At 60.4% G+C, this 22496-nt stretch overlaps 1 protein-coding gene across 1 annotated transcript; it reads right to left on the bottom strand.

Moving 5' to 3' along the window:
- Window positions 1-599: 599 nt before the first annotated feature.
- On the bottom strand, window positions 600-15439 carry PLPP7 (phospholipid phosphatase 7 (inactive)). The gene is made up of 3 exons (XM_047830163.1): window positions 13834-15439; window positions 11933-12502; window positions 600-1821 (listed from the first exon to the last, which is right to left on the bottom strand). Exons 2-3 carry the CDS (start codon window positions 12381-12383, stop codon window positions 1457-1459), a joined length of 816 nt encoding a protein of 271 aa, XP_047686119.1. The 5' UTR covers window positions 12384-12502; window positions 13834-15439; the 3' UTR covers window positions 600-1456.
- Between the last annotated feature and the right edge of the window lie 7057 nt (window positions 15440-22496).

Here is a 22496-nt window from a genome sequence, read left to right as displayed (position 1 = left end):
GGATGTGGGCTCCCTGCAGCAGGAGGGGAGGGTAGTCAGGCCTGAGGGCTAGGCCTGTGGAGTGCTCTGGGTCCGGAGACCCATCCACCGTTCACCACGGGCAGCTGGACCCCTCTGCAGACGGGAATGTTCTGCCCTGTCCCCATGGCCTGGCTGAGAGAGGAAGGCGGTTTCCTCCCCCAAAGGATCGTAGGTGTTGTGGGTCGCATCGTGGGCCCCGAAAGATATGTTGAAGTCCTAACTCTCAGCGCCTGTGAATGTGACCTCATTCAGAAATGGAGTCTTTGCAGATGTGATTAAGATGTAAGTGAAAATGGGGGTGCCTGGGTGGCTCAGCTGGTTAAGTGTCCAACTCTGGATCTCAGCCCGGGGCACGATCTCACAGTTTGGGAGTTCGAGCCCCTGCATCGTGACCTCAGGGAGAACGACCAACCAGCCCGGAAAAATCTAGGAGCCCCTTAAGCTCTGACCACCTGACACCACGGCCCAACCGGGGCTGAAGACATCCCACCCTTTTGTGTCAACAGAGACCCTCCTGCCTGGAAACTTGCATCACACGAGGAGAGAGCACGCAGGAGAGGGGTCCGCTGCATATCGCCTTGTATTGTCACATGAAATGCACATCCATGATGGGTACTTGGAAACGACCTATCAGGTCACATGGAGTCCGGCCCCTGGGGGCCAAAGCGGCACCGATGCCCGCGGCCGTGAGCTCTGCGCGCAGGCGCTGGGAGAGGCCCACGCGTGCCTCAGGCCCTCCGGCTCCCGGGCGGCCTCTCCCAAAACGCGCTTGAGGAGATGGCGGTTCTTTGGGGGTTAGTAGCTGTTCCTCGAGAAAAGGGGTCTGTGGTCAAATGCGCTGAGGACACACGGAGTTTGACAGGAAGCATTTGCACAGGACTTGTCAGAGCCTTTGTGGCGACAACGGCCCTCGTGAATGTCCGGCACGGGGGCACGGTGCGCGGCATTGCCCAAGTTTATTTGACCACAAAACCCTTTTCCTTCCCAAAGCGTCTTGCAGGCTGGCATCCGGCAGGGCGCCCTTCGGAAAGTGCTGCCCTGAGCTACCGATGACCGTTAATGGCAGTGGCACCTGTGCTGGGCGGTGGGTGGGGGGGGGGGGGCGCTCTGCCAGGCATCGTGCTGTGGGCACGGCGGGCACAGCCAAGCACTCAGCGGTCGTGACGGCGACCGAGGGACGGGACAAGACCCGGCCCCGCTCCCGCCACCTTTAGTTCTCGCCTGCCTTCTCCGTGGCGGAAGCAAAGCGTGGCCCAGAGAGGACTCGCGCGGTCCAGGCCAAGGGGCAGAGGGCACCCGCCCCTGCCGGCCGCACCGAGCCTCCGGGCGGCCCGGCCGCGGTCGCCAGCCTCCAACCGCGACGGGGGACGTGAGGCCGCCGGTCGGCCGCCGCGCCTGCCTCCTCTCTCGGCTCCCGGAGCCCCGAGCAGGCGGCTCACCAGGCGGAGATGAGCATCTGGCAGGTGTTGGAGGACATCCAGACCAGCTCCACCAGGCGGAACTGGAAGTAGCCGATGACGAAGCCCGAGATGACGTCCGTGATGTGGTGCCGTCCGATCATCACGCGCGACAGGCCCACGCAGAAGGCCCAGAGTACCAGCAGGACGCGCAGGGGCACGGCCAGCACCAGGTGGCTGAGGAAGAACTTGGACACCATGGCCGCGCGGCTGGCGTGCCCAGCGGGGAAGGCGTACACGTCCATGGTGAGGTAGTCCAGGAGGCTGGGGTTCGTCTCGAACGGGCCGCGGCGCTTGATGAGTTTCTGCACGCCGGCCACCGTCATGATGTCCAGGAGCAGGGCTGTGGGCGAGAGGGAGAGGCCCCGAGGGACCGTCAGCGTCCCCTCACACCTCAGCACCCCCGCCCTGCCTTGCTTCCTTCGCTCCAGCCACGCTGACCCCCCTGGCGCGTTTCTACCCCAGGGCCTTTGCCTGTGCTGTACCTGAACGCCCTTTCCTGGGACGCCCACCGGCCCGGGCCCTCCCTTTCCTCGGCAGACCGGCCTCCCGACCACCCGTTTACCGAAGCCCTGGCCCATCACACGCTTTCTCAGCATCACTCTCGTCTCTCTTCCCTGACGCCACACGTGCTCCGCGAGGGCCCGGACCCAATTTATTCACGGCGCTCGGTAAAGGTGCCAGCACGACAGAGTGGGTCATCGGGGGCAGCACGGGCCCCTGAGGAGGCCCTCGGTCCTGACCCACCAACCCCGGCTGGTGATTCTTCTGGAAGGACCTCACTGACGTCCCTGCGGTCCCGGGAACAGCACACGACTATATCCCTGGTTTTGAGAAGCGAAGGTGAAATTCGTGTCACCTAAGCGTAGAGTTCAGTGGCATTCAACACACTCACAGGGTTGGGGCGCCTGGCGGGGGGGGCGGCTCAGTCGGTTGAGCCACCGACTTCAGCTCAGGTCATGATCTCACGGTCCGTGAGTTCAAGCCCCGCGTCGGGCTCTGTGCTGACGGCTCGGAGCCTGCTTGGGATTCTCTCTCCTTGTCTCTCTCTGCCCCTTCCCCGCGCGTGCCTTCTCTCTCTCTCTCTCTCTCAAAATAAATACACTTAAAAAAAAAAATACATTCATAGGACTGTACATCCACCAGTTCCCAGTGGCAAAACACGCTTCTCACCCCCAAAAGGAAGTCCGGGACCCATGACACGACCTGTCCCTCTCCTATTGCCCCCAGCCCTGGCCGCCACCGATCTGCTTTCTCTCTCTACGGATCTGCCTCCCGTGGGCACTTCTCATGCAGGGAGTCAGACACGTGGCCTTTTCACTCAGGATCGTGTGTTCGAGGTCCCTCCGCGCAGCATGCATTGGGACCTTATTCCTAAAGCAGAATAACAGTCCGCTGCCGGGACCACCCACCCCCCCCCCCCCCCCCCCCCCCCCGCCGCCGCCGTTTGTGTATCCGTTCGCCTGTCAGGGGACGTCTGGGTTCCTTGCACCTTCTGGCTATTGCGGATGCTCGCGTCCAAGTATTTGCCGAGCGCCTGTTTCCGGTGTTTGTGAGGACAGGCCTATGGCGGAGTCGCACGATGATATGGTAACTCTGCTGGTAACTTCTGGAGGAACCGTCACACTATTGGCCGCGGCAGCGGCCGAACCACATCGTCCCCCTTTTACGGAGGACAAGACCAAGCCTTAGAGGTCGGAGTATTCGTACCTGCGGCTCGTCCTTTCTGGAAGGTTCCACCCTGTCCCTCCCCCGCCGACTTATTCTCCCTCGTCCTTCAGGACTTGCCCTTATTACTTCTCAGTCCCAGCCGGCCTGATCCTGGCGGCCAGCCGGCATCCAGCAGGTGCGTCGGTGAGAGTGTCTCCTTCTCTGGGGCTCCCCCCAGGGTCGAAATTACCCGACGCCTGTTCCGAGACCTCCGCCACCCGCAGGGAAATCAGAGCTTCCCTGGCGCTTTGGGCGGTGGCCAGCCACAGCCTGGGTGTCGGGTGGGCTGCTGGGGTCTGAGGGGTTAATGTGGACCAGGATCGGGCCCTGAGAAGGAGCCAAACGTGACATTAGTCACTGGAAGGCATAGTCGTCTGTCCAACTGGTGACCAAGTTTCTCAGCCAGAAACCAAGGCTCATCACCTTGGCAGGCTGTTGCTGGTTTAAAAGCTGCCTTCCCAGACAAGCGTGAAGCCTGGAGCAGGTGTGCACAGAGGAAGGCAGGAGGGAGGGGACAGCGTTGGCATCCTCAGATTTGGTGGCTGAAGGCACGAAGGGCTTGTGCCCGAGTCTCCCCACATGCCCCGGCCCCCGTCACGGCTGGTCAGGAACCACAGGCCAAGGACTGAGCTAGACCCACACCCTCCTCACTTTTTGGGAGCCAAGCATTTTTTCCCCGTCGAAAGCAAATACGAAGATTCAGTGTGTGGAACAGATAAGAGAGGCAGCCCTGTGGAGAAGCTGGGGGGGGGGGCTCCATTTGGGGACCCTCCCCTGTCCCCCCCACAGAGGCCTCGGAGGCTACCTGTGTCCCCTGATTTCAATATTTAGTTTTGAGAGCGAGCGAGCAGGGGAGGGGCAGAGACAGAGGGAGATAGAGAATCCCAAGCAGGCTCCATGCTGCCAGGGCAGAGCCTGACGTGGGGCTTGAACCCCCGAACCATGAGATCGTGAGCTGAGCTAAAAGCAAGAGTCAGATGCTTAAGCGACTGAGCCACCCAGGGGCCCCTGTGTCTGGGCCATGGGGAATCCGCTGCTATTTCTGGCCGGTTCTGTCTCTTGAGGCCATAACGAGGTAGAGACTCTACCCCTTTGCCGCTGGCTGTCCGTCTGGCCCCGCCCATCCTATGCCTTGTTCATTCATTCACTGGACCTCCAGTTCCTGGGCACGGCTGGCTCTCGGGTAGGTCAGGCACGGGCCCGGCCCCGGGCTGGTGAGCCCGGCTGGCTGAGTGCCGTGGGGCCGAGGTAGCAGGTGGGCAGTAAGCACTGGTTATAGAGTTCCTCTCTATAACGGGACAGTGGTCTCCCAGTCCCCACGCTGTGGCCGTTGGGTGTTGAGGCTTGGAGGAGGAAGAGGCAGGACGGCTCCCCAGCACAGCTGATGCCTTCCCTGGGCCTCCCCCCACCCACCCCCACCTCCTGCTGCCAGGACGGGGCTGCCCGCCTCTCCTCCGGCACCCCGGCCAGCCCTCCTTGTGACCATGATTCTGACACTATCAGCGCATAATCTAGGGCCCAGAAATAGAAGCAAATGGAGCCATCACTCAGGGCTCCGTGAATTCCGATCGCACAGCACTGTCAACTTCCCTGACCTACATTCCTCCTGGCCTTGGAGAGGAGGCAACGGGGGCCCACGGGGAAGGTCGGCCCGGCAGGATGCTCAGGGGAGAGGGGCAGGACGGCGGCAGAAGCCCGTCGCCCCTGGCACGCCGTGTGAGCAGAGCGGGCCACCTGGCCTCCCCGGGCCTTCACCCCCTGCGGTCAACGAGGCCAGTGGCTGTGCACGCACCTGGGCTCCAGAATCAGAGGCCAGCTTCAAGGTCAGCTGCTTGCCGACCGCACGACCTTGGCACGTCCGCCTCTCCCAGCCTCCCTTCCCCTCATTGACAAAGTCCCGGAGGCCACTCAGAGCGCGGCTCGCAGGACGCGCTTCATAAACGGCGCCTGGGACACAGGGCTCGGCCTCCCTCACCATCCCGGTTGTAGCCATTTCCACTCCCGGCCCCTCTCGGCAAGCTGGGCTCTGAGATGTCCGGGCCCCCAGGCAGGAGGCACAGCCGTTCCCCAGGCCCTGCTGCCCCGGCAGCCTCCCCGCCTCAGAGCAGGACGAGAGGCCTGTCTCAGCGTCCCCTGTCCTTCCCCGCCCCAGAGACCCTGGGGGCCTGTGCTGCCTGCGGAACCAGGGGGGGTCACAGGGCCGAGGCCAGGGGCCAGAGCTTTCTGAGAAAAGAGCTGCTATCATGGGAGGTTTGGAATTGGCCGCTCCTGAGGCCTCCTGCCTGCCTGTGGCTGGCCGCGTGTGCGTGTGCGTGTGTGCGTGTGCGTCTGCCCGGAGGCAGAGGAATGGCTGAGGTGACCTCTCCTGGCCCCCGTGGAGCTTCAGCTGCTTTCCAGCATGGGGGAATCAGGTTGGGCAGGAGGCGGGAAGGGGGAGGCTGTGGGCTCAGCAGAGAGCCAAACCCGGCCTGACCAGGGCGGGGGTGGGGTGGGGGCTCCTTGTTGGCCGGCGAGGGGACGGGTCTGTGGGCCGTGACTCTCACTGGCTGGGGCAGGGAGGAGGGGTCCCAGCTCTTCCGGCCCCGGGGGCCGACCCTGCCTCTTAGCCCCCCATTCCAACTCCTCCAGGAGCTGGGGGACCGGCCGGCAGGGCTGTGGGGCAGCACCAATCCCTCTAAACTTTCTGAAGGGCATTCGGCCTCAGACCTAGAAGCCTTTGCGACACGACTTCCTTGACTCAGCTCTTCCATTCGTAGAATATCTCCTTGGGAAATAATTAGGGATACGCACCGTGATTCACGGTCTTCCTAACACCGAGGACCGCACCAACGCGATGCCCTTGAGTCAGAGACGGATGGGATGTGTCGGGGCCAAGTCTAGACAATGGCGTGCCGGGGCCACCGCCAACGATGAGGCAGGTGTGTATTTATAGCCACCGAAGGAGCCCTGTGGGGTTTTTTGTTAAGTGGAGAAGGACAAGTACCAAACAGGATTTGCAGTAGGATGCCGTTCTTACAAAATAAGATGTAAATGTGTCTATACGCAGAGACACAGAGTCCGGAAGCCTCCACCGACTGGTTAAGAGTGCTTCTCTCTAGGTAGGAAGACGAGGGTGATTTTTTTTGTTGTCTTTCTGTCATCCTGCATTTAATCATTTTCTTCCCACGAACAGGCGTTATTGGGCACGTTGTTAAACAGTTATTTTTACAAAAGGACAAGTGGTGCATGACTGCACTTTTAGGAGGTGCCCTAGAATAGACGAACTCATAGAGACGGAAAGTAAACAGCGGTTACCAAGGGTTGGGGGATGGATGAGCAGTCCGACGGCAGAAGTGGAGAGTTCTCAAGTGAAGGCAGGGAATGGGGAGTTCTTGTGTAAGTGGGGACAGAGCCCCAGTTTGGGAAAATGGACAAGTTCTGGAGGTGGGCGGGGGTGACGGTTCCCTACGATGCGAATGCATTTAATGCCGCTGCACTTTAGCGCTTAAAGATGGTTCACGTGGTCAACTTCATGTGTGTTTCAGCACAGGCACGCGAAATCTCTTTAAAAAACCAGTGCACGGTTCCAGCAGGATGTAGCTCTCAGGGAGGTACGCAGCGAGCAGAGGGGTGGAGTGGGGGGCGGGTGTCCCGAGGGTAGGTGGGAACCTTCTAGTCTTTTAGCACTGGAACCTCCACTCTGTCGGTGTGAGCAGTGTGTGTGTGTAGACGCATGTGCCCGTGCCCGGCACCTCTCCCGACCTGGGCAGCCCCTGACTTCAGCCAGAGCCACGCCCCCAGCCCTGGGCACCCCGGGTGGGGGGCAATGCGAGGGCCCTGGCCTGTCTCTACCTCCCCTGGCCTGAACGATCTGCTTTCTCATCTGAAGAATCCAGATACCAAGGCCGGCTCCAGCTCTCTCCGAAGACTCTTGGGGGACGAGGAAATCAAAGCCACAGGCACAGGACTCTGACAGCATCATCTATTCACTCAGCTGAGCACCAGGCAGTGTAGACATGAGCCTGCCCAATCACGCATGGCCACGAGGGCAGCTGTCAGGACGGTGTGTGGTCAGGGGGCGGCTGAAGCCCCCCCCCCCCCCCCGTGGAGGGACCGAGGTCTCACTGAGCCCCACAGAGACATGACAAGTGAAGCCAGGAAAAGGCGGGGGAATGTTCTCTCCCTACAGATCTGGTAGCCACCGGCTCCACAGGAGAGCTCCAGATGGGAAGGCCGGTCAGCCTCGGTAGCCATCAATCAGGGACAGGCAGGCAGGGAGGTGGGGGGGCGGTCGTCACCAAGGCGTCGCTAAGAGCGGACCCAGTGGGTGGTGAGGGAGAGATGACATCACAGATTATACAGAGGGTCTGCACAGGGGGGCCGGGTGGGTGTAGGGCTGCTGCAAGGCTGAGGGGCCAGTTCTGCTTTCTGAACCTTGAAGCTTGGGGTAAAAGGACGTGGGGCTGAGACCATGTTCCCAAAGGGCACGTTCATGGCCCGGCGGGTCCTGTGAGAAGGAGGCCTTGCTGGGAACAACACTGCAGAAGGTCATTTGAGAAACCTATGCTATGTTAGCATGTGCCCAGAGTTAGGCTGTCACACGCGTCCAGAGGCCCGTGATCCAAGCCGCAGGGGATGTTATTCCTGGGGAGGAGGGGGTTTAAGGGAAGCCCTCACTGTTTTGGTCATCTGTCCTCGCAATGTTCGAATTTCCCTTGCTAGAAGAGGATATGATGACAGAGTGCTCAGCGTCACTGATCATTAAGGAAAATGCAACTCAAAGCCACGAGATACCACTTTGCACGCTCACTAGGATGCTCATTATCAAAACCCGGAAACCAGTGGGCGCTAGCAAGGACACAGAGATACGCGAGCCCTCGTGCATCGCCGGTGGGATGGTGCAGCGGCCACGGGCAACAGTGCGGGTGTTCTTCGAAAAATTACCCCAGCGCGCCGAAAGCAGGGACTTGCGCACCCGTGTTCACGGCGGCGCTGTTCGCGACAGCCGTCGGGCAGAAGCAAGCCAAGTGTCCGCCGATGGGTGACGGATCAACAAAACGTGGCGTAGCCACACCGCGGAATATTACTCAGCCTTGAAAAGGAAGCGACTCCTGATGCCCGCTACAGCACGGAGGAACCTGGAGGCCATTACTCAAAGTGAAATCAGCCAGACACAGAAGGACGACGGCGTGTGACTCCGCTTTTCTGAGGCCCCTAGAGAAGTCACGTTCATAGAGACGTAGGAAGGAGAGCGGTGGGTGCCAGGGGCTGGGCGAGGGGCTAGGGAGTCAACGTTTAATGGAGATGGGGGTTCCGTTTGGGAAGCGGAAAAGCTACAGAGATGGGCGGTGGTGATGGCTGCATGACATTGCGAATGTGTTCAATGGCCATGAACACTTAAAATGGCTAAAATTTTAATAGACAGGACAACCTCAATAGAGACACTTTTATAGATCATGGCAACAAGACATGGGAGCCATGGTCCGCCAAGGACAGGCCCACGAAGAAACCGGGACGGGCTTGGTGAGCTGCGATTGGCCTAGGTCACCTGTCGCATGGCTCTCTGCGGGATCATCAAGCCTGAAGCTGCAGGGGAGGGCCGAGGGAGGGGACTGAGTCATCTCACAGGTGTCTGGGGCCTGGGGGGGGGGGGGGGACCCAGGACTGCTTTTGATAATGGCGATGGGGCAAGGATAGTGCTATGCAGAGTCGCACAAGCGTTAACTGGCATTAGTATGAGCCAAGATGCTCATGCGTGCTTCTTCAGTGAGCTGTCCCAGCCACGCATTTGCCGGATGAGGAAAATGAGGTTCAGAGAGGCAAAGTCACGTGTCCGAGTTCCCACAGCGGGGCTAGGATTTGCACCCAGGTCCAGCCGACTCTGGAGTCCAAGGTTTTGCCAGCTGCTAAGACCCCCTTTTGGCTTGTTCTCCAGGCTGGGCAGCATGGCCCTGGGGGGAGGGAACACGGAGGTGGGGGAGGCAGTGCAGAGGACTTCCTCCTGGCCCAGCTGGGACCCCTCCCAGGGTGACCGGCTAGAACTCTCAGTTCCCAGGGCACCTGAGTTTTCCCTTCTGGGGCCGCAGGGAGCCTAGGTCCCAACTACACAGGGGGGGCCTCCGCTCCCAGCCCAGAGACTGCCCCCGGGAATGAGCTAGGTGCCCCAGTGCTCAGGGCAGGAGGGCAGGACTGGGATGTTCACCTGCAACCCACTGTGCCAAGTGCCTTATCAGCTTCCTCTAAGCCCTGGGGCCCCACGTACAGATCAGGAAACTGAGGTTCAGAGACGGGAACTGGCCTGAACAAGTTCACAGAGAGAAAGGGTCAGGGAAGGATTGGAAAAAGCCCAGTCTGACCTGGGAGCCTGTGCTCTAGGGTGGAAAGCTGCCCCCCGCCGTCCCCCCAAAGACTGAAGGCCAGACCGAACTCTGCACTGAACCCACCCTGGCTACCTGCTTTCTGCCACGGAACTGAGGGGCTCGGTCTGCACCCCCATAGAGTGAGTGGAGCCCACGGACCACTCTGCCTGCTCTGAGCACCTGCTGTTGAGAGGCTGCTTTGTGCCAGGCCCCTATTTCTCTGTGCTCTTAGCGCCCAGATACACCAGCAAAGGTGCTGGCAGGTGGAAAACTTCCCCCCAGACCCTTCACCTTCTTGCTGTATTCATGCTTCTGGAACGATGGGGTGGTACCCGCAGCCTGCAGGCTGACGGCGAGTGGGGAGGCAAAGGGTTTGCCGTCTGGAGGACGTGGCTTTGCTCCCTGGGCCTGCCACTAATGCTTGTGTGGAGTGGGCATGTCCCTGGACCCCTCTGAACCTCGGTTAATTCATCTGTAAAGTGGGTATATGAATGCTTATTAAGTCGTTAAAAGTATTTTTAGATTATGAAATACAGGACATTCATGGCATCGTATTCGGTACACAAAGAAGCTCAATGAATGAGGTTTTTAAAAACTTAAGAACGACTCCCATTCTTATTCGAGAAGGGAGGCATCCCGTATCTGAAGCAGGTGCCTTTGGGCCCACAGCTGCTGGTTGCCGGAATGAGCCAGATACCTCCTCTTAACAAGCTAGAAGTGCTCCCCGCACCGTCTCTGACCAGCTGCATGACCGTGGGCAAGCCGCCGCCCTGTGCCTCAGTTTCCTCCTCTTTACAAGGGGAAGATGCTGTTTCTCTCTCCCGGGACTGTGAGAGGATTAGAAGCGAAGGCGTGTTTCATGCAATGCTGGGCACACAGTTAACACTGAACACATTACAAATACAGCTTTATCACCTCCAACCTCACCCAGGGAAGGGACCTGCGGACAGGGGCTAGGGAGCAGGGCTGAGAGGGAGGCTTCAGGGTCCCTTCTCACCCCTGTCCTCGGACACCAGACAACCCAACTCCCAACACGGCTTTCTGGAACGGCTGCTCTGTCTGGGGCTGTAAGAGCCCCAGGGAAACCTTGGATAATGAGCGCAGGGCTCTGCCCCGGGAAGCCCGTGGCAGGGCGCCTGGAAGAGCACAAGCCTGGTGTCAGGCGGGCCCGGTGCAAATCTCTAGCTCCGAAGCCTTGGCCACGTTGCTTTATTTATAGGAACCTCAATTTCCTAATCTGTAAAGTGGGAGCGATAATAGCACCAGTCCCGCGGGACTATCTATTCGGAGAAACAACAAGTCACGGAAACGATTTAATAAGAAGAACGGGAAAACGTGGTGGGGAGGGGGTTGCAAGGAAGCCCCTGACCGTCTCCTCCTCCCCACGTCCCACCCACAGCGTGTCCAGCCCCAGACCCTCTGAGACCTAAGCAGCGAGATGCACGTTATCCTAACTTCATCTGGGATCACAGCTGTTGGTGGCCCAGCCTACTACCCCCCTTCTGGAGCTGGGTTCCCTCGGCAGGGTTTGCTTGGCCTGAGACCTCCGACCGCCTGTGCCCAAATTGGTGGCCGTGGTGAGAGGGCCGAGGGGACCAACGTGGGCCCGGCGTGGAGGGTGGAAGCCGGGGTTCCCCTAGCACCTTGGGGATCTGCAGGTGTGCAGGATGGGGGTCGGTGTCACCTTGCGAGTGGAGGGGAGTGGGTCCCCCAGCACAGGACGGTGCCAAACGGAGAGATACCGGCAGCAGAGACGGTGGTAAAACAAACCAGCACCAGCTCACCTGGCCGGTTCCTCCAGCGACTCACCTAGGGAAGCAGCAGGTAAGGACTCTAGGCGGCCACAAGTGGGCAGGAGCCCCAGACTGGACCTCCGGCACCCCCAGGCCTGGGCAGCAGGCAGGGGCTCTGAACCAACCCCGGGGGGGCGGGCATGGGGGCAGCTCACAAGCCCTGTTTGCAAGCAGCCTAGGAACTCAAGGACCCCAACCCATGGGATGGGAGCTCCCCCTCTCTGGACACTTACCAGGATCCCAGCTCCAGGACCCCCACCAGATTCTTGACGGCCTCCCTCGAGGCCACATCCTCCAGCACCCCCTCCCTTCAAGCCGCCTCTGGGGCAGTGGGGGCACTTTGCCAAGAGCCGGGCCCTTCCTTGGAGGTTCCCTCAGGGCCTCTACCTTCTCGAGGCCCCCGCTCTGGAGGGGGGCCCCCGCCTGCGCATCCCCGGCTCTCTCTTTCCCAGGCTGGAGGTTTGCCTGTTTCTGGGGCACCCTTCCTGCCTAACCTCATTAGATGGTGCCAGGCGGCTTCTGAGGGCCCCACTCATGCTGGCCGGGGCGGGGTGGTGTGGGCTCCCTCCCGGGGGAACTGGCGGGGCGGGTGGCGGACGGCGGGCACACTCACCCAGGAGCAGGTTCATGAGCACCTCCTGGCCGGCCAGTGTGCTGCTCTTCACCAGGCAGAGGATGGTACCCCCGATCCAGGGGATGCCGTGGCCTGTGATGCCAATGAGCTTGACCATGGAGCGGGCGCTGGCCCAGGACGTGGCACGGCCGGCACACACCCCCAGCCGCTTGGACATGCAGATGTCAATGGCCAGCAGGGAGTTGAAGGCGATGCCCTTGAAGGAGGGGTTCAGCTGCATGCAGTCCTCCTCGGGCAGCTGCTGTGACTGGCGCCTCTCGCGGGCCCCATCGCCAGGGGACGGGGGCTGCGCCGAGGGGCCCGGGGCCTTCCTGCCCGAGCTGCGGGGCTCCGGGGTGCCCTTGGGGGGCTGGTTCAGGGACAGGAACTCAGCTCTGTTGAGGACGTTGTTGCGGTCCCGGGCCCGGGCGCGGCTCTGGGAGGCTGGCATGGTGACGCCTCGCGCCACGAGGGCCGGTGCCAGCCGGGCTGGGAGGCCTTCTCCCCGAAGACTGGAGCCGCCCGGGGATCCCGCCACCACTCCCTGCCTCCCTGCCTTCTCCGCAGCAGCTGTTAAATATAGAGTGAAGGATTGCACATGGCTGTTTACCTCCAGCTGCCACCGGGCTCCACGGGGACGTCAGTGCCAGCTGCGCAGCCAATCGAGCCCACCGATGCGGGCCAGCGCCAATGGAGCCACCGGGGAGGCGGACGAGTCCACAGCTGCGGCCTCGCTGCCTCGGGGCTTGGGCTATTTAAATCTTCCAATGGCTCACTCCCCGGGACTGGAGGAGTCTGGGAAATGTAGTCCTCCCGCTGCCCTGGCCCAGAGGCCCCCAGACGCAGGCCCTGAACTAACCCCTGCTCTTACCAGGTTCCCTCGGAGCAGCGCGGACCCCTGTGAGCCAGGTCCACCCACCCCATTGGCCTGGGCCCGGGGACCCCGTCCCGTGGACCGGACAGTGGGGCCACGCCAAAGGCCTCCCCGGGCACCAGACGGAGTGAAGGACGTCACTGATGGCATCATCTTGGGTCTGCTGGGGCCGGGCCCAGTCCCCCCCCCCCCCCCCCCCCGTGACAACATTTCATTAAGCTGGCAGGTTGGGGCTTTATTCCTATTTTTTGATCAGTCTTGAATTTGGCTTCGGTGCATGAGAGTCCAATCAAATGGCAATAATCTGTAAGATCTGATTTCCATTAGAGGGAGGGTTGGGTGATCGGTTGGTAATGGATCTGCCTCTTGGAGGCTGCCTCCACTGCTTAGAGTTTTTTCGAAGGACAGGGGCGTCAGGCCTCTCTGTCCCCACCTGGGTGACTACAGGAACCCAAAGTCTCCACAGCCCTTTGAGGGCTGACTGGGCCTGGGCTCAAGGGAAAGCCATTGATATAGGGTGACCAGAAGGCTCAGCAGTGAATGCCCTGGTCTCACAGCTCAGGGCCTGTCCATCCAGCTGGGAGGGAGGCAGGAGGCTGTGACCTTCCCTTCCAATCATGGAGCCCACCCGTGACACCCCACAGCCTCCAGGCACCAGGTTCAGAGCCTTCCAAGGTGGGGGAGGTGAGGGCTCTCTGGCCACAGGGCACCAGCCATGGTCTCCAGAGTCTGACAAATGGGGGATGACCTGGGATCCGGCACCAACTAAGCCGTGGGATCTTGAACAAGTCACGTGGCCCGTCTGGGCCTTGGTGTCTCCACCTGTAACATGGGAATATTAGCGTCTACCTCTCAAAGGCCATTGTGAGGTCAGTGAGATGACGTCTGTTAAATGCTGAGCAGGGTCCCTGCCCCACAGTGAGCCCTCAACCCTATGGGTTAGAAATTGATCCTGTTTGGCAAAAAAGGCCCCGTCTCGTCTCACTTCCGAGTGTCCCTTTCAGAAGGACCCACTCCTACGCCATACCTGGTTGGTGCGAAGGCAGACTCCAGGAGCCCTCAGTCCGGGGTCCCTTGCAGACTCCCCGGCATCCTTCTTCCAGACTGTTCCATTCAGATCACGCAGCCACAGAAGACGATGTTCCAGACTGGGTGGCGTCCCAGCCTCTTGGGTGGAGCACTGATGACCCGGGCTGCCTCATCCTGGCTCCTGGACAGCTACACATGCAGATGTGCTCGGAATGCGTGGGTGGCGGGCAATGTACTGAGCTGTGTGCTCTAGCTCCTTCGCGCCCCATAACCAGCCTTTCTGTGAAGCTGTGATACCACCCCCATTTTACAGATGAGGAAGCTGAGGCTCAGAGGCATGAAGGCCTCCAGCCAAGCAGCCCAAAAGGGTGGAGGTTCAACTCCCAAGCCAGCCCCTGGGGTGGAACAGGAGGGCGTCCAGACACGGATCCCTCAGACAGCAGGGACCTGGGCACACTCGCTCAGTCCTCCACCAGGGCACGCATCTCCCTCTCCCTGCGTGGGGCCCATGACCTGGGCTGGCCTCAGGAGGGGAAGAGAAGCCTAGCCCAGATTGGGGCTATTAATACCCCAAGGTCTGTGTCAGCATCTCGGTCTGGTCAGAGCTGCCAGCAGGTTCTGAGGGCCACAGTGGGACCCATGCTGAAGAAGTCCATGGAGTCCAGCTGCGCTCTGACCCAGGAGTGGTTCAGGGGAGGCTCTGGCGTGAGGCAGCCCCAGGTTCAAACCCTGGCTTGGCCACCTCCAGCTTAGTGACCACGAGTAAGTCCTATGAGCCCTCCTGGCCTCTGTTCCCCATCCTGGGGGGGGGGGTGCGGGGGGCTGATGGAAGGATGGTGTGAGGGGCTCACTGAGCCTGAGACCTGCTTCTTCCTCTCTCAGGTAGGGTGGCCCTGTTCACTTTCTCAGACAGCTGAGAAGCAGGCTCCACCCCTTTACGAGGCCCTACCATAGGCCACACAGTCCTACTTCTCAAAAATTCTCAGAATTCAGCAACGCCTGGGTGGCTCAGTTAAGCATCCAACTCTGGATTTGGGCCCAGGTCATGGTCTCACGGTCACGGGATCGAGCCCCGGGTCAGGCTCTGCGCTGACAGCCCAGCACAGAGCCTGCTTGGGATTCTCTCTCTCCCTCTCTCTCTCAAAATAAATAAATAAACATTAAAACAAAAAAAAAAAGAATTCTCAGAATGCATTCACTCATTGAATCGATGCTGTCACTGATCTTTTCCTGAAGTCTAATTAGAGAGGATACACACCCATGAAATAACTAGCCAGTTTATAAAACAGTATACTTTTACCAATACCCTTATTTTTCCTTACTGTCAAGGTTTTACATGCCTGTTCAAATAAACTCAATAAATACAGATGATACAGGTGTAATCCCACTGCCAGGCGACCACCCCTTGTTAACACGAGGGCGGTCAGGTTATAAAGGTCCCCTCTCCGGTTCCAGAAATAGTTTACCAAAGCAAGTATTACTTTAATAACCAGAAAGAATCTATGTTAAACAGACTGTATCTATAGATATCATCTCTGCACAGAAATGCATTTAAAAACATGGTTGGATTACATGCCCTTTAAAAAAATAACCTACCCTTTCGGGGTGCCCGGGTGGTTCATTCGGTTGAGCATCCGACTTCGGCTCGGGTAGCGATCTCACGGGTTGTGAGTTTGGGCCCCGAGTCAGGCTCTGGGTTGACAGCTCAGAGACTGGGGCCTGCTTCCGATTCTGTGTCTCCCTCTCTCTCTGCCCCTCCCCCACATGCATTCTGTCTCTCTCTGCCTCTCAAAAATCAAGAAAACTAATAAAAAAAAATAAAAACCTACCCTTTTCACTTAATAGAAACCTGACCTTGTTTCCATGACGACCCACCATTTCTTTTCAACGGTTCCTTGGCATTCGGTCATGTGGAGGGGCCATACTTTATGGAAGCGACCCCTGATTATTGGACAGGTAGTTTGTCCCCCATCTTATGACTCTCCAGAACTCCTCTGGCATGGCCATCCTCACATTACACCCCTGCACACCAGAGTAGAATATGAATACGTGGTTAAAGTGGCAAGTGCCAAGTGCACCCCCAGAGATCCGATGGGTCACCCTGAGCCACCCACTGCCGTACCCAGGCCCAGAAGAGCACGGATTATAGAGACGTCTAGCCAACAGGGCAAGTCTAACCACACTGTCCCCACGTTAGAGATGAGGAAGAGCAGCCTGGGGTGGTGACATCACCTGTGAGGCCGCACAGCGGGTCGAGGCCAGAGTTGGAACGGGGGCCGGCTGGTCCCTGCAACTCTGAGCCTGCAGGCTGTCTTTCTGGCCATATGCTTCACCGCTTCTCTATTTCCCGCCTGCTTGGCCCTCACTCATTCACTCGTTCACTCCTGGAACACTGCTTGAGGCCCGCTACGCACCAGGCCTCGTGCAAGGACCCGAGGGAAGCGGGAAGGTGACTCTGGGGTGGCCCCATGCCCGCAGACTACCTGGCCTCCCCTGAGCCATTGCCCTCCCTGGCCCATGGTCCACACAGCCTTCCTGTCCCAGCCCTGTCAGCTGCTGAAGGAAGGGCCGGGTGGAGGGTGCTGCGACTTGCTAGGGCCCACAGCTCGTCAGGGGAAACCGGGATTCAGACTTGGGTCTCAGCCTCAAGCCCTTGCCTCCAACCAGCTGGATACACTGCCTCTCTCTCCTTTGAGAGCAGGCGAGGTTTTCTGGCAGCTTTGTGGGGCCTAGAGCAGTTTGCACATGGCAGACACGGGTTATTTGTTGTCTCTGAAGCTTTAAGATGGGGCTCCGCTCCGATCTAGCACCAATCTGCTATTACTTACTACCGCCAAGTGCATTTATCGTTAGCTTGTACTTAACGGTTGCTCTTGCCTACTTGGAGCTAAGTGTGGGTCCCTTAACCCTCCGGCCAACTTCAGAGTCAAGCTTTTAGTCTCCATCACACAAATGGGAACATCAAAGCTCAGAGGCGAAGGGATTCTTTGCCGGTCGGCCAGTGAGCCGGTGCGGTAGCCCAGGACTCAAACATCACCCCAATACTCCTCCCCCTCCTCTGCTCTCTTCCTTTCCTCTTGGTCACTGTCCTTTCTAACGTCCCGTCACCCTTATTCTGTGCGTGTCTATGGCTAGTGTCCTCCTAACACAGGGTCTGCCCCGGCGAGGGAGGGGGGGCAGGGACAGCTGTCTGTTTGTTCACTTACGGGCCCAGGGGCACTGCCCGGCCTATAGAAGGCAGTCAATAAATATTCATCAAATGAACGACTATTTGGTTCTGGAACCCGGGCGCCAAGTCTCCTACAAACTTACTAACTCCTACAAAGACGGATGGCCAAAGGAGGCCGGTTATTTGGGGTGATGACCCCAGAAGGGAGGGGGAAGGGGGTTGGGCGGGGCGGGGGAGAAGCTCCGCTCCCGGGAGGGCGGCGTCCTGGGGAGGGGCGCGCGCAGCTGGAGGGGAGAAGAGGGAGGGGCGGCGGCGGGGCCCCTGCGGGGAGGGGAGGGGAGGGGAGCATTTTTCACCACCGCCCGCCCGCCCCCGGGCGCTCCCTCCCGGATCTCTATCGCAGTTCGCATTTCGAAGGCCGCTCCTGGGTTATTTCGGTCGGGAAACCTGATCCTTCGCGGGGTTTATTTTAGCACCTTGGAGAACTCCCAGTGCCGCACCGAGCGGGGCCGCACCCAGCCCGCTGACGCCGCCTCCGGCCAACGCGGACCGTGGGGCGCGGGGCGCACGCACACGCTCCTACAGATACACCGTCACACGAGGCACACGCACTGTCGTCCACGGTAAAGACGCACGGGCTCCTCTGCACCCACACCACTTCCGCTCGTCGCAACACGACACACTTCACACGCACGGACACCCCCCCCCCCCACACACACCCTCACACTCATGGGCACGTACAGTAACCCGGACACACACACTCCTACGCATACCCCCCTCCCCCCGCGACCGTCACTCTACCCTCCCACACGGAGACGCACAAACCCACCCCGCCACGCTCACCCGCACACGCACATGTACGCTCAATCACACCCTCTAACCTCCTCTACTGTGCTTACTGCGCGCCCCCTCGCACCCCCCCCCCCCCCCCGCCCTCCTGAGAGCGCTTCCTTCCCCCTCCTTTCCCCCAGCCCAACACGGGACACACACACAAATCAAAACAACTTACTCTATAGGTCCTGATTTATAGCAAGCAATACTTGTGACCGTTTCAAGTATGAATTTGTACTTCTCTATTATTCATGTTAACTCATACCTCCATTCATCATTCCTGGATTAACACTGACCCATGGGACCTAAGTGGTGTGGGGACCACACCTGCTGGCTGTCCCGGCCCTGCCCATGCCCTCAGTGTCCTCTGAGCGTCCAGCCCAGGGCAGGTGTCCAGTCAACACCGGGGAAGGGAGGCACTTGCGGCTGGTGGGAGGGCCAGCTGAGAAGCCCTAACCCCAACGCGCTCTGGAAGAAATGTGGTTCTGAACCTCTGGCCGGAAAGGCCCGCACCTCCCGACATGCAGCCACCCTAAGCAGTTGGTCTTACACACTGCCTCGCAGACATCTCCCACGCCATGCCGCCGCCTCTCCGGGGAGAGTGACCTAGGTTCCAAACCGGGGGCCCTCTCTGGATGACCTCACCGGGACTGTGTTCCATAGCGGAGGCCGTGGACCAGCCCGGTCTGAGATCCCATCTCTGCTCGCCTGGCCAGGCCTGCGCCCACTCCCGGCCCAGGCTGGGTACACAGTGAGGAGGTCAGGTGGGCCCTCCAGCTGGATTCACCTCCTTGTCCCCCGGTGCCTCACCTCCAGCCGTCTGCCTGGCCGTCCAGCCCTGCCCGCTGTTCTCCCAGGTGGACATTCCAAGCCTTACCACTGCCTTCCAGTCTGGTCCCAAACGGTTAAGGAGAGAACCCTGTTTCCCAGGGCAACAGAATTCCAGCATTAACATTTCCATCTGCAGAACAAGGGCTTTTCCTTCCTGAGAAATGCCTTTCTAGTCCCATGATGACCACACCCTTGGAGGCCGAGAGCTCTTGAAGGACTGGCTTTGGCCTTGAGATGCATGTTGGCCAATGAGGGAGGAGGAGCCTTGAGAGGGTCTCCGATGGCCACGAAAGCGAGGCCCCTACCCCTGCAGGGACACCAGCGAGAGCACCTGCTACACTGAATCACCAGCCTCCGGGGTTTAGAGCCAGGCTGCTGCGTTCAGTCCACACCACCGTGTTCGCCAGGTCTCAGGGCCTCATCTGCGGGATGCCGTGGTGACACAGGCCAGCTGGTGGGGCGGTTGTGGGGAGCCATGTATGATGGTTTACGGTGACGGGTGATGCTCGGTGGGGAGAAACTGCATCCAGCTGTCTCTGCAGACCTCGGAGGACTCTCGGCTCGTTTGGGCTGCATGTTAAAGCCCAGCTGGGCAGGGGCACGTAGATTAGTTGCATGACTGGTTTTCCGTGGCCTCTCTGGGCCAACGTGCCCAGAACTGAGGGACCTTGTCCTCCCGCTGACCATACCCTGAGTCCCCAAAGTGGCCACGTTGAAGAGTTCACCATCTCCGGGCCGAGATTGGGCCCTCCAGTCCCTCCTCCTCCCCCTTCAATGGTGACTTTAGCGAGGAGTCTAGGGAGACTGAGGTCTGGGGGAGGGGATGAGGCCGGCGGTGGAGGTGATGTGAGTGTGCCCGTGGCGTTGGGCATGTTACACCCCGATGTCCCCTTCCTCTCTTCTGCAGACGCCAGCGCCTCACACACGTGTGGATGCATCCTGGGCCTTCCACATGTGCCGAGGCAGCTGCGAGTCTGTGTCCAACACCCACAAAGCTCCAGAAAATGCTGAGCGGGAGGAAGACTGAGTCGGGAGGCAGAAGGGCCAAAGGGGCCTGGCAGCTGGGGCAGCAGCTAGGGAGCCTTGAAGTGTTCATCGGGAGCTGGGAGGGGATGGGGACATGAGCCCAGCCCGTGAAGACCCCTCTGTCTGTTAGGGGCCCCTCAGCTCAGGGCCTGACACACAGGCCTACGGACATTGCCTTAGCCCTCTTCCCACCAAAGGGGCCCTCACCTAACCCAGGACAAAGCACTGCATGGGGGAGGGGTGATGTGAAAGGGGAGGCATCTATGGGGCTGAGAGGTTAAGGGAGGAGGGGGCTTCTATTTTGCAAGAACCCTCACCCCATGGGCACCTGAGCACCTCTTCTGGTGGGATTCGCTGGAGACAGGGCTTTCTAGGGGTTGGTTCCCTTCCATTCAGAGGCACTGGCCCCAGCCAGCAAGGACAGCATCCCAGGAGGAGGAACTGAGCGGGCTTTGGACTTGGCCAGATCTGGCTGGGGATCCAGACTCTGAAAAGCTACTGTGCCCCGACCTGCGGGTCTCTGTCTGTATGGCCCACTTCCCGGGCTCGGTGTTCACTCAGGCAGCTTCCTATCCAGGGCTTTGGCTGCTTAGTGAGCAGGTTACGTCTCTGGTCTCTGTCCTTTTCACGACAGATGAGGAAAATGTGCGGCTCAGCACGTGTTCGTGGAGCACCCCTGTCCTGGTCACCAGGGTGGCATCTGGGACTTCAGAGAGCACCCTGGCCGGTGCAGGCTGCTCTGTTCTAGGCGCCGGGGGTGATGTCTGTAACGTCCCCCAATGCTAACATCTTACTTACATACAAACTGAATATCCTAATAATCATCTGCTGGCAAAGGGGGTGTGGAAGGCTGTAGTGAGTCCCAGGAGGGCAGAATGTTTGCGGGGGTGGGGGGTGTGCCCTGACTTTACAGCAGAGAGCGGGGCCACCATGGTTATGAGCTCAGGGAAGTCTTCTGCCTGGAAATGGACACTTGCACAGGGTCCTTAGGAGACCTCTGCTGTCTGGGGTTCTACTGTGTGGCAGAAAGCAGGTCACGAGGCCACCCCGCCTTGGTCTCAGTCAGCAGGACTAGAAATAAGGTACCTGTGGCCTGAGCTGGTGCTGGCATGAGACAGATCACTTGACCTGGCTGATCATCCCTCAAAGGAGAGACCTCAGAGTGGCCAGAACTCTCCCTCTCCAGCTCCTGCCCTCACTGGCACGCAAGACGGTCAGGCTTGAAGGGGTCAGGATGATCTGTCCCCCAGCCGGCTGTGAGTACCTTTGGAAGTCAGAGTCATGGGGGTGGGGCGGGGGCAGAGCATGGCTCTAATGTGGCTGCCAGGTTTTCTGATGTCACAAACCACCTGGCCTTTCCCTGGGGGGGGGGGGGGGAGGTAAACTGCAAGGTGGGGGTGGGGCAGTTGGCTTGAGGCAGCTTAGAGAGGTTCACAGTTATCCTACCGCCGTCCAGGGTCAAACCCTCTTCGAACCTCTGCACTCAGACTTCTGGGGTCTCAGGATCGGCTGGGCCACCTGCCAGGGCCCTAGGGCAAGTCTCTGGGGTCTCCCAGCTTTGGATTCCAGCTCTGTGAGGAATGCATAAGAGACCTCCTGATGGTGGATGAAATGATGAAGCTTGTCCAGCACTTATCACAGCTGGGGCTCAACAGGCCTGACCACCTGTCAGCGTGCCAAGAGGCTCAGTCCCAGGCACCCTTTCCCCAAACTTCTCTCCCCCACCCCAAGCTTCCCAGCTCTGGAGCCTCCCGGGACCCCTGTTCTGTTTCCACTCCGTCACGGCCCCACCTTGGCCAGGAACACCAGGACGGTGCAACCCTTCTCCCCAGACAGGCTGCCCAGTTCAAAGGGCAGAGGAGCCCCCCCTGGACCAGAGACAGAACCCGAACTACACTACCCAGAATTCCTGGGGCTGGCCAAAAAGGAAATGTCGTTTATGCAAGGAGAGGCTCAGCTCCCCACAAGCTGCAGAGGGGGAGAGAGGGGGGAGACGGGGAGAGGATTAGCAGGGGGAGGGCGGGCTGTGTGCGGGGAGCGAGGGTGGAGAGCTGGGCGGGCGGCGAGGAGGAGGCGGCGCCCGCCCGCCGCCGCCGCCGCCTGCGGACCTGCATCCCCGCGGGGCCGGCGAGCGGGCGGCGGTCCCTGCGTGCGCTGCGCTCCGGCCGGCGGCTGCGGGCGGACGCGGGGCCAGGCCGGCGCAGGGGCTGAGTTTCTGCAAAGTTTGACCTGGTTGCCTTTCCGATGCTGCAGCAGAGCGAGGCAGCGCGGGGCGCGCCAGGCGGCTGCGGCGCGGCGGCGGGGCTGAGCGGCGACAGCACGCTCACAATGATCATAAAATAAAGCGGGCGCGCGGGGTGGGGGCGAGAGAGCCCCGAGCCTCAGCCCTCCGCCCCCGGCCACCCACTGGCAGCCCCGAGCTAGGAGGAGGTGGGGGCCGGGGGCGCCCACGGTCGCCCCAGACCCCAGTAGAGCCAAAGGACACTGCCCGGGGGAAGGGGGGGGGGGACGCCCCGAGGACGTGCCCGCGGCGGGGTCAGGGGCGTCCGGAGGGCGGCGGCCGGGGCACGCGGAGCGGCCCGAGGGGCAGGTGAGTCGGTGGCGCCGCCCGGGTGGGGGCGTGCGCGCCAAAGTTGCCCGGCGGCGGTGAGCGCGCCCGACGCGCGGGGACCCGGGGCCGCTCGGGGCTGGCGAGGTGGGGGACAGAGGCGCCCGACGCGGCGGGGCTGGGGCACTGCACCCTCCGGAGTCGGAGGATCCCGGCCCGGGAAGGGGCGCACGCCCGATCGGACCGGCCTGCGGGG

The sequence above is a fragment of the Prionailurus viverrinus genome, chromosome D4 (assembly GCF_022837055.1).
Source record: "Prionailurus viverrinus isolate Anna chromosome D4, UM_Priviv_1.0, whole genome shotgun sequence".
Lineage (NCBI taxonomy): Eukaryota > Metazoa > Chordata > Mammalia > Carnivora > Felidae > Prionailurus > Prionailurus viverrinus.
This window is presented reverse-complemented; position numbering and strand designations above follow the sequence as displayed.